The sequence below is a fragment of the Salvia miltiorrhiza genome, chromosome 2 (assembly GCF_028751815.1).
Source record: "Salvia miltiorrhiza cultivar Shanhuang (shh) chromosome 2, IMPLAD_Smil_shh, whole genome shotgun sequence".
NCBI classification, from domain to species: domain Eukaryota; kingdom Viridiplantae; phylum Streptophyta; class Magnoliopsida; order Lamiales; family Lamiaceae; genus Salvia; species Salvia miltiorrhiza.
Window position 1 is genome coordinate 64450773 of NC_080388.1, and position 11954 is coordinate 64462726.

The following is an 11954-nucleotide window of genomic DNA, read 5'->3' on the forward strand; positions in this document are numbered from 1 at the left end:
AAATTTCCGAACTTGCAAAAATTGTCCTATGGATGCATATTTATTAATTAGTGTCCTACTTTTGCAAGCTCGAAAATTTTTACCCTAATTTTCAAATTCATCTAAATTATTATCCTAAAAAACTCTTTAACTCGTCAAACTACCATAAAAATTACTCCACTATTTATGAGATTCTTGAAGTTATTTCCAGAATTCCAGTACCAAAGGATAACATAATATGGGAAATTTATACTTTAATACCAAAAGTATCAACTTTTTTACTTTTGCATGTTAGCGTCGGGTAAAATTCGACGTAAGTCCGTTTGTGCCTCCTTTTACCGACGAGTTTTTTGGGTTTATCGATGGAAATTTTTGTCAGTATCCGACCAAAATAGTGTGATGTACACACATAAAATAAGTGGTTCTTACTCACTTTACATTCTTAATATTTAATTCTAATTTTCGTGTCCATTTCTATTGTGTCATATTAAAAAAAAAAAAAAAAACAAACAAACATAATTGTGGCGCAATGGTAAAGGTATGTTGATTATGCCCTAAGGACGTTGTGTTTGAATCCTGTTGCATTCCATTTTTTTTCACCTTTCTCATTCTTTATAAATTGCGGTAGCCTAGTGGTTAGATACTTTGCTTATCACCTTAATGTCGTGAGTTCAATTTCTCCCAGGAGCAATTTTATATTTCCTTACAATAATGTTTACTTTTATTCATAAGAACTTTTACTTTTAGTTATTTTCACTCATTAATACTTTTATTCTTAACTATTTGATCGAGTAATCATTATCATAATAAAAAGTAGGGCAAATTGCATGAAAATACCTCACTTTATACCAAAATTTGGTTTTTTGACAATCTTTTCAATTGTAGCAAAAATTTGAACTACCTTTCAATTTGTTGCAATTGACTTCCGGAGTAATTTTTCGGCCAACTTAATACTGATGTAGATTCCCGTAAAGTTGATGTGGCATGCCTCGCCGGACGACAAATTGCATGAAAATACTCCACTTTATACCAAAATCTGATTTTTTGACAATCTTTTTAATTGTAGCAAAAAATTGAACTACCTTTCAATTTGTTGCAATTGACTTTTAGAGTAATTTTTCGGCCAACTTAATCAAACGACAACGTCTCTAATTACCTTAAGCGATGTCGTTTTCCACGATTTTAAGCAAATTACAATTTCTAGTTTTATATATTTGTCGATTAGGGCTTCAAATGTCCTCATTTCTTCTCCCAAATTTTCTTATCTCAGTTGAAATTCTTGTTCCATAAATTCTCATTTGCAGCAAAAATCTTTGAGCTGGTGGATTCTTCTTCTCAAACGGGACAACTGAGCTCATACAATTTCCCTTTACCTCCAAAATTTTGCAGATGCGAAGAACCAGAGCCATGCATCTTGAAGGCTTCAAATAGTGTGACTAATCCGGAGAGGCGCTACTTTTATTTAATTCATATGTTTTTTTTTCTTTAGAAAATTTATGGAACAAGAATTTCAACTGAGATGAGAAAATTTGGGACAAGAAATGAGGACATTTGAAGCCCTAATCAACAAATATATAAAACTAGAAATTGTAATTTGCTTAAAATCGTGGAAAACGACATCGTTTAAGGTAATTAGAGACGTTGTCGTTTGATTAGCCGGCGAGGCATGCCACATCAACTTTACAGGAATCCACATCAGCATTAAGTTGGCCGAAAAATTACTCCGAAAGTCAATTGCAATAAATTGAAAGGTAGTCCAAATTTTTGCTACAATTGAAAAGATTATCAAAAAACCATATTTTGGTATAAAGTGAGGTATTTTCATGCAATTTGTCGTTTGATTAGCTGGCGAGGCGTGCCACATCAACTTTACGGGAATCCACATCAGCATTAAGTTGGCCGGAAAATTACTCCGGAAGTCAATTGCAACAAATTGAAAGGTAGTTCAAATTTTTGCTACAATTGAAAAGATTGTCAAAAAACCAGATTTTGGTATAAAGTGGGGTATTTTCATGCAATTTGCCCTAAAAAGTAATTATTGTTACAATGAAATGTAATATTTCTAAATTATTACATTTATTCACGATAATTGTTACTTTTATTCATGAAAACTTGCACTATTACATTAGTATACATTTGTACGAAAAAATGTATATCTTATGCTTATTAAAAGTAACCCACCGCATGGGATGCGGTCAACCGCACACAAGAGACCAACCCTCTTGTTATATATTTTTACACCGAAGGGCAAAGAGAACATCAATAAAAAAAGTGGGAACTACTAAAGTGTGATAAAATTTACCCAACTTTTCTGTTTCCTTCTTTTGTAGTGATAACTTACAATCAAAGATAACACACTCCTGGAGGAAAATATTACTTTCCCGTATTTAGTAACAAAGCTAATACGCCCCCTAAAAAAACAACGGTATGCAATTTTTGCATGATGGATAACTTTCATTGCTCAACAAATAAAATATTTAAAAAGTAAAAAAAAAATCATAACACGTCGATCTGACAGCGAACAAGATCCTCATTCTACTAGTAATTTGTCAGACTCACTAATTCATTTAAATTGTTATGTACTCCATTAAACTTACAATGTTACACTCAGCTAAATCCAAAATCAAGATTATACAAGTATCTTTCTGTAAAACTGTGATTCGAAGTGCATGGTGATGTTGCAACCTATGTATTGATACGATGTGAAGAAAGGTAAGAATGAATACTAAATATAGCTCTTTTACAACAGATTGACTGCAAATAAACATGTAACCTGCGATTTGTAGCAGATTCAATCAGCATGTTCGCGGAAGTGTATGATTTTGCTAATGAATGGTTTCTCCTTCCGATAGCTGAAGGCAAGAGTGCTATTATTAGAAATATCAAAACTACTAGATAGGAAGCCTGCAAAGCTGGACTAGATAAAACAAGAAAGTTATAGAGCATTTTCAATGAGATATAGTGGGAAAAAGAACATCCACAAAGTGATACTCACATTGCATATGCGGATACAATGAAACAGGACAAACCAAAAGAGATGTGCACAGCAAAGGTGGCCCAGAAGTTATCGTGATCAAGATATATCCTTTCCAAGATGAAGGTGGCAACACCTGAAACCAGAAGAAACTCATACCCGCCAGGCAAGCAACTTTTAAAGGAAAAGGAGGAAGATTCCTGCGAAGATGACGTACAATGAGTGAAAAGTATACATTAGTAAAAAGTAATATGAATTCTGGTCGTTATAGCCATATAGAGTTGTATAACATAGGCATACCTTGAAAAACTTTCTGATGAAAACTGCTGAGTAGACTATCCTGAAGATCATGTCTTTATCGACGTCAAGGAATAAAATACTTCAAATTATCAATTAATCATCACCATTGTTGGTGCAAGTACTACTATTATTGCAGGTTGGCAATGAGATGATGAGCTATATGGAGCTTTTCCTTATGACCAGAAAATGCCACTGATTGATTCTTACTATAGCAAAGTCACTGACTTAAATAATGTAGTAGATGCTAAGTTCTAACCAAGGAAAAGAAAAAATATTCAAATTTAAGTATGAATTGCTATATCCCATTAAAAAAGTGAGAATAAATCTCAATTATATAAACCTGAGACGCCCTAGAAATCACTTTAATAAAGAGAGCAGCATGTAGATAACTGCCACTTCAACAGTGTTCACATAAAACACAAGTTATGACTGACAATGCAACTTCTGCCAAAGGTAGAAAATTAACCATTACAATATCTTGGAAGCCCAATCTCATCATTTAAGCACGATATTTTGGTCATTATCACCCCAACAATATAACCAATAAACTATATGCTAAGCTCACATGATACTAGCTCAAAATTGAACAGCTTCAACTTAAAGCAGGCTTTAGCATAATATCCAGACAATATAAAGTTCTAAACACATAGAAAAATGATAAAGGGGGTATTTGGCCAAGCTTAAAAGCTCTTGAGAAGTGCTTGGCAAAATAATTTCTAAACAGCTCATAAGCCGTAAAAATAAGCTCCAACTTACAAGCTCTCCAAAATATAAGTTCGTCAACTCCAACTTATTTTTGCATAATTTTATGAGCATTAAGCAACAATTATTTTACAAAAATAATCTTACTATGGTTTGTTATTTCCATCATATACCCTTTTAATCTCTGTTCAATTTTCTCTCACTAACTAGGATTTTCTTTCTCTAATTTATAAGCTCAATTATCCAAACATTTTGACAACTAATAAGCTCTTGAGATATTACATCGTATAGGCTCTTGAAACATCTTATAAGTTGTTGGAGCTTATAAGCTCTCTAACATAAGCTTAGCCAAACACCCTCATAGTCACATATGTGATGCTACTTAACATAATAAACTTTCATCAAGCAAAAGATATGGCAGATTAGAATTACCAATGGAGCAAGCTAATAAGAATCAGAAAAATCATAAAGGATACTCAAGGAATTCGCTAATATCAAACCAATTGCCCCTGCTGATCTTATAAGTGAGACGTTCAGGACTAGGTAAATCAATGAGAAGACTAGCAATGAGTCATTTGATCGTTTAAGTTGATTCTCTGTTGCAACTGCATGCAAAAATGCTTCAGATGTTCCTGATAGAAAAGAGAAAGATATTGTGGCTTATAATCGTATTAGAAGCTCTGTAACATGGTGTAAGATTTTGATTCAGTCAAACTACTTTTAATCATGTAGTTGCCCTTAACTAGTAAGAAACTGTTATTTATTGGTCTTCCAGAAAACTGTGATACTTACGGAAAAATATAATTAAAGAGCAGCATAAAACCCCACACAAAGAAAACAAGAATGAAACAGAATAAATATAGTGTGACCCATAGGAAAGAATGAGAATAAATTGGAAGAGTAGAAAGTACAATCATTTACCATTCATGGCTACAACTATCACGTAAAGGCAAAAATATTGGAGTGCAGTCGAAGCTTCTCCGTCGCTCCATTTCCTGCCATACAGCAATCTGATGAGGGAATAGGAATAACTCGGACCAAATGCAATAACCACCAGACCTGCAAAATAAATGAAACGTAGGTTTCAGCAAAGAATAAAAGATACATAGCTAGCAAACAAGACCATTGCAACACGCCAGCTAGATTTCAATACACAACTTATTTTGCTATTATGGCATGCAGGAACGCATTGCGAATGAAATGAACCTACTTCCATGGTTGATATAGTTCTGCAATTAGGGATCATCGTTCCCGTAACAAGAAGTATTCCCATGAGCATAGGATTAGCCATTCCTCCCACTCATTTGGTATTATGATTCCTAATTATCAAGATTTTACTTCATCTTTCGACAAAACTATCCTTAACCTTTTTCTTTGAAAATTATACCTCTTGGGAAACCTAATACACATAACGGATTATTAATTCTTAACCTTAATTTAAATATTTTCATACTTGATCATGTTCTTGATTACTAATCAATTTTGGTGAATGATTTGTGGCTTCAATTGATGAAACAGTAGATATTGATTATATTGAGGAAATTTGTGTTATTCAAGCACGCAAGCACGTTTAACGTAGATTGTTTAAGGGCTTACAATTTATAAACTATGTATATTGTGTTAGGAACTTTTGTCTTCTGAGAAAAAAAATCAAATTTTGGACCTTTTTTTTAAAAAGATATATTTAAAGATGGCGCTAAATTATTTAAACCCTTAATAATTTAATTTCACATAATCCTTTTTATTTTGCATTTGCAATTAGCTTACACTATAATTATCATGTAATTTGAATCACATACAATAATATTCTACAACAAATATCTAAAAGTGTAAATTGATTACTTTGAAATTAGCATACTTCATCACAATTCACACATTACCAACAGTGGTAATGAGATAAATTAAGGAATGACCATTTCATTTCGTTTGGATACCTACAAAATGAATTTTCATTACATGGTTCATTCATTTCCCATCATCATTCCATTATAAAGCTCATTCATTTCCGATTTAATTTTGTTCATATATATTAACAAGCTTGATTGGTTACTATGAGTATATTCTGTTAAGATAAACTGATGTGTCACCGCCCAAGGAATATTGCCTACCATACTAAACCAAGAAATAAGTATGTTCAGGTAACTGCAAAAGCTACCTATTAGCAAAACAAGCTTCAGAGCATCTGTTAGACTCCTCCCGAGATCTTTTACTTTTCTTTCGGGATCTCCTGCATGGATACAAAGTTAGAAAGTCTATGCTTCTTAGCAATGAATGTCATGTAAATCTACAATAGGCTAAATATTGAAAATTGTCAAATGGCCCGAACTGGGCTTCAACAATTTGCCGAATGAAATCAGATTTTGTTGAATGACAATGTCTTTTGAACAATCTATAAGAGTCACTTAATTTATCAAAGAAAGCCAAATTCATGTCTAGAATCAAAGAAAGTAATATATTGTCCGTGGATTCTTTTATAATCTCTACCAAAGCTAAGCTCACCTGTATCCCTTTATATTAAATTAATAGCTTAGTTAAGCAAAAAAACAACACAAGCACTAGTCAGCATAAGGAAAGGTACCCCCATTCTATATCTCAACAAATATTTTAGCATGTCATCATACAAATAGCGCTACCAAGTTAATTCTGATAATTATAAAGTAACTCATTGTCAATTACAGAATGGATAGACACATTTCTGGTTGCTGGAAAAAGTTCCCATAAAAGAAGAGATATTCCCATAAAAGAAGAGATATAAACCTGACGCAGACCTTGCAAAAGTCACGTAAGAACTTTCTTCAAATGGAAGAAAAATCAACCTCACCACTAAGCTTCCTGCAAGAAAAACATATTATCTTCCCGAATACTGACTAAATAGCAGATGAAAGATTCTAAAAGAGCTAAACCTTGCCTGCATATTCCATATCAATTATCAAGCAAGCATCCATTTGAAGAAAATACTATCGTTGCAAATAAAAAGAACACAAGGAAAATGGGCATGATCGACTTACCAAGTTTGTCTACGAGTCCATAGACTGCTTGGTTATATGGTGTATCCAACCAAACAAGGACAAACTTTTCACCTTCCTGAAGAATCAACTTCCGGAAAGATTGAAGAGTAAAAATCATACACATGTTGGCAAGAGGTCGATCATAACTCATTGCATTTCCTACCCTGAACAGCAGTATCAATTTAAAAAGACTCAGAGAAACTTTAGTAAAATTGGAAGCAAATAAATGAGAAAAGTGGCTGCTATTATAAACTTCCCCAAAATATTACATATGCTACACCTTCAAATAACATATCACTCATTAAGCATGTTGAAAGAAGACAACATGGGTTTTGTATGCCAGAAAAAGCTCGATAGACATTACAATGTGATCCTAAATGTGAAATTAAGATCATTATTATTATTGGATGCTACGATGTTATCCAATTTGACACCTTTTTGAGATCTCACCACAGAATGTCCACTAGCATAAGAGATATATCTTGTAACCAGATAATAATTCATAATTCAGAAGCCGGCTGACTTCCTCTGAACACCAGCTACTGAACAATCATACTATTCAGTCTCAAACTGATATATCTAAGTATTCGAAACAAAGATGGAGCCATATAATCAAGTATGACAGGGAAAAAGGAATATAATAAAAGAGATACTAAATTTTTCCAGGAATCAGAACATATAATGAAAACAATAATCTCCAATACACTTCAATAAATAATTCACTAAGAAGTCAGCCATTTGATTTTTCCATGTTATAGTCTTAGTAGAAAATAAGTGCAGCTCATATAATGGAGGCCACAAAGAAATTAATACCTGAACGGAAAGAGAACAGAGTATTTGTATACTTGAAAGAGAAGAAAGTAGCCCCAGTAACCCAAGAAAATAAATGCTCCATATGCAACTTGTGACAGTGCAAATACAACTGCTTTCTCCTGTAGTTCATATAGTACTTGATAATCAGCAGTTATAGTACAACTCAGTTGGAGACCACACACAAACACATAAAAGTTCTACCATAATTATGCTTACTTGAAAATATCTGTATTTTACTAATTAAAGGCACTCTGAGAATACAAGTATGATGATTAGTTTTCACAATCAAGAGAAGAACATACGACCATTATGTGAGGCACTAAGAAGGTGCATCAAATAAGGACCAAAAGAGCTGGAAAGCAGCAAAAAGAAAATACTATCCTAACCAAAAGTTAATTTCTGTATGTCCTGTTCCATGCTATCCTAACCAAAAGTTAAGGAGATGTAATTTACCTTCGGAAGTTCCAATTTTTAGTCAGCATAGGGATAATATTTTTAACTTGGAAAGTTAATTTCTGTATGTCCTGTTCCATGCTATCCTAACCAAAAGTTACATGATAATCATTAAGCAACTCTGAGACACACTCTTTATGATCTCTCAACAGAAATTTCCTTAAATGAAACAGCTTGCACATATTTGCTTACTCAACTCTGAAGTAAAGAATAGGAATAAGGTAATTGAAGCCCCTGAATTATTTGGCAGGGCCAAACGTAACACCTAAACTATTTTTATTCCATCTACCCCTATACTATCAAAATTGGAGCAAATGAGCCCCTGCATAAGTGTTACATCAATTGTTATTTCAGTTTTTTATCTTTTTCAAAATTTCTCTTTTGTTGTACTATATATTTCTTAGAATATAAATAAAGGATTTTAATGTTTTGAATATCAAAGTATATATATTACACTCAATATTTATTTCTTATCAAAAATATTTATTTCAACAAGTATAAAATGATGTTAGTCTTTTAATTTAAATAATCATCTCATGAAACATTATTATTAAAAACATATTTCTGCTTCAATTCTTAGAGTTTAGGGGGCTAGTGAGACCAAAAAAATAAATCGTTCAGGTGTCAAGTTCAACCCTGCGAAATAGTGTATGAGGTTGTAGCCTGTAGGCACCTAATTCCCTAAGTAATGAAGGACAGTAAAGACTCCTTTGGAGGAAAGCATATAGTTTTAGTCAATTTTTTTTGCTTAACCCTTAACTAAAGTAAGACGGGACAGTAAAAACTCCTCTATGTTTGAGCATGCAATGCAAGCACTAATATGTACCAGGCTCGGCTGCTTCAGGATGAGAATATATGTTATAATACAGCGTGAAAGAGTGGCAGCAGTTTCAGCAAGAAGCCGCAATCTCAGAAGAACCAATGTCTGGGACAAAATATAAAATGGTTCTGCCAGTAGCTCAAGAATGCATGCAAAACCTGCAAATACACAAACAGATAAAATCTAGGTCTCAAACAGAGTGAGAAGGATTTATGGAATATGAATTTATTATATGCCACTTAACCATTTTGTTCTCAAAGAGAGCAATTGATTAAAAGAAATAACACTTAATGCTTTCTTATCTCAAATTTAAAGAGTAATATATTTTGCTTATAGCAACAAGCTTAGAGTGATTCAAAATCAGAAGTTAGCGAAAATGATTGTGAAGCAACAAAATACAAACAATTATTAGACCAGAAGAGACCAATATACTTGATTTTACATTATTAAATTGTCAGTAATGCAATTCAAATATTATTTCAAATGCAAGACATTCTATTATCAGATTTATCTAAATATTACTGTTGTATAACACCAAAGCACCACATCCCTGATGTCCAAGGTTATATGCTGCACTGAGATAATTAGATTTTTAGAGTATGTGCATGGATAATTAGCTTACCATTAATCAAGATAGCATGTGCATATGGACTAGAATAACTTAGATCTTGCCACCAGAATACAAATATGCATGCTCCAAGTGTAACCAGTATTCCTATAGGAAAGGTCATCCAGGCCACTTTCAAAAGCTTAGCCGCATTTGCTCCTGTTGCTGAAGCACCATCACTGATAAATCAATTTTTCAGAGTACATTCAGAAAACCAAACACAACTAAAATATCCATGCATGTGCTGGTATTTGAAACATGTACATCCAAAAAGATCATCAAGGACCTGAACATTTGGCAAACATATGTATTTAGAAAATCAGCAGAAGAAGCACATAAACTGAAACATGATCTGGACTATATAAGTTTCTAGTTATAAGATCAGTTTAAATCTGCTATTACCACAATAAAAAAAAATCACAACTGAACTAGATAATGGATGAAGAAACTGAATTAAGAAACATTTTTTATGCACTGATGAAGTTGTTCTGTGTGACCTAATGACACTGACAATTCATGGAAAGATGGCAATGTTACACAACATTGGAAGACATTAGCTAATTAAGGGAAGCAAGCATATGCAGAATATTGAAGGCAAGTGAGCACAGGGAACAGGTATACAACAACAAGACTAAAATACACGTTATAAGCAGTAACTATAAAAAACGCATTTAAGAATACCATCTGATATCTGCCCGCATGCAGGCTCTCCGGAACCCCTCTCTACTCAGAAACAATATGCAAGTAATAAACAAATGGAACTGCACGGCATAAACCTGCATTGTGTCAAGAAACACATAATGTTAGATAGTTTTTCAGAAGAAACAAAGAACACAAGGATAGTCAGCAAGAAATATTGTGAGAATATAAAAGTCAACTACATGTATTTTAATTATATTGAACTATGAAAAATAAGAAGAAAAGCTCATATAGAAACATCTGAACTAATTCAGGTGTACACTAAATTAAAGACAGGGAGTGTTAAAATGATAGACAAAAGGTTGGACGGAAAGCTTCTGAACATCACAATCTTTCTCAAATAATGTAAAGTGGAAGTGGACAAATGTCATATGAATTCTTACAATTGAAATATTACAAGTCAGAAATTACTAGAAATTCAATGAAACAAGAAAGAATCAATTTTGACACCCCCCAGCACCAAAAAACAAATCAATTGATTTCTACAATTAAGTTAACCGCTAAATTCACATTCATTTCCCCAAAAATATATGAAAGCTCTCAAAATAGTTACCGCATAATCTTCCTCAGATAAGTGTCTGACAATCCAGGAGTTGAATATGAATGGGATTCCCCTCGACAGAAACTGCGTAGCTACATAGTACACATTGTAACACGTAAATACTGTATCACAAGCTGAAAAAAAAAATCGAAGATAAAGGCGAGCGTGAAAATTGAGAAACCTAATAAGTATTTGAAAGTGCGCTGCAAACTCGCAGCTGTGTCGCCATCCGCGCTCGACATCTCTGAAACCATTTTTCCCCCTTTGCTTTTAGTCTCTATGCTTTGGTTCTAGAACCGTATCATCAACTTCTACCACGCTTCAGAAACAGTGTATAGTGAATTTGCGTTAATTTGGAATGCCTAGCAAGTATTTGAATTCAATCGAATCGAGGACTCGGCTTTTAACAAGCCGAAACCAGAAAATATATGAAATGAGACAAAATTGTGCGTAGAAACAGACAAATCAGTGAATGCAGGAAGACATTACCATTGGAAACTTCGAACAGCGAAGCGATTGCAGTGCTCGGAATTACAATCACAGCGGCCGTCTTGAGCTAAGTCCAACTCGACTCCGTTTGTTCTGAAAATTAAAATATCGGCTTTTTGGATTGTGGTAAACTAAACCATCGTCTTTTCAATTTTTTGCAATTTCGTCTTTCAAATTCTTTTTGATCATCGAATTGATGAAATGAAATTTACGTGGATTAATTCGCCACATAAATATTCATGTTATGAACTTTTTTTCTATGAAATTATTGAATATTAAAAATTATAATGCAAATTGAATTTTTTTAATTAAAATTGTACGAAACATCGTCATTTAAGCTCAACAAAAAGAACGTCGTATTTATTAATCCACGTAAGCTCTAATTCAACACTCTGATGATCGAAAAAAATTGAATGAACGATATTACAAAAATTGAAACGATAGTGATTTAATTCGTCACACTTCAAAAATCACGTTAAAATTACAAATTCAAAATAGTTCTGGTGTTTAACGTAACCAACACCTAAATCTATAAAGGGAAATCATAAATTCTACCTAGTTGTGAAGAT

At 33.1% G+C, this 11954-nt stretch overlaps 1 protein-coding gene across 4 annotated transcripts; it reads right to left on the reverse strand.

The window, feature by feature from the left end:
* Window positions 1-2491: 2491 nt before the first annotated feature.
* Window positions 2492-11613, reverse strand: LOC131011171 (uncharacterized). Of its 4 annotated transcripts, none has more exons than XM_057938970.1 (16): window positions 11386-11570; window positions 11078-11215; window positions 10909-10988; window positions 10338-10432; window positions 9672-9835; window positions 9056-9207; window positions 7777-7895; window positions 6964-7127; window positions 6713-6787; window positions 6111-6182; window positions 4877-5014; window positions 4432-4560; window positions 3254-3306; window positions 2975-3153; window positions 2753-2831; window positions 2492-2664 (listed from the first exon to the last, which is right to left on the reverse strand). In XM_057938970.1, exons 2-15 carry the CDS (start codon window positions 11148-11150, stop codon window positions 2771-2773), a joined length of 1554 nt encoding a protein of 517 aa, XP_057794953.1. In that variant the 5' UTR covers window positions 11151-11215; window positions 11386-11570; the 3' UTR covers window positions 2492-2664; window positions 2753-2770. The 4 variants fall into 4 exon arrangements, with proteins under 4 accessions (XP_057794953.1, XP_057794950.1, XP_057794952.1 ...); XM_057938967.1 differs by having other exon boundaries at window positions 4432-4587; window positions 11386-11567; XM_057938969.1 differs by having other exon boundaries at window positions 2492-2831; window positions 4432-4587; window positions 11386-11613.
* Between the last annotated feature and the right edge of the window lie 341 nt (window positions 11614-11954).

Bases quoted from the DNA above. Each gene is read 5' to 3' on its own strand.
- LOC131011171 (XM_057938969.1), bottom strand. From the start codon at position 11,150: ATGGTTTCAGAGATGTCGAGCGCGGATGGCGACACAGCTGCGAGTTTG. The intron at 7,896-9,055 runs GTACATATTAGT...TATGAACTACAG, and splicing joins TCCTGAAGCAGCCGAGCCTG to GAGAAAGCAGTTGTATTTGC. The intron at 6,788-6,963 runs GTAAGTCGATCA...TTTTTCTTGCAG, and splicing joins TGGACTCGTAGACAAACTTG to GAAGCTTAGTGGTGAGGTTG.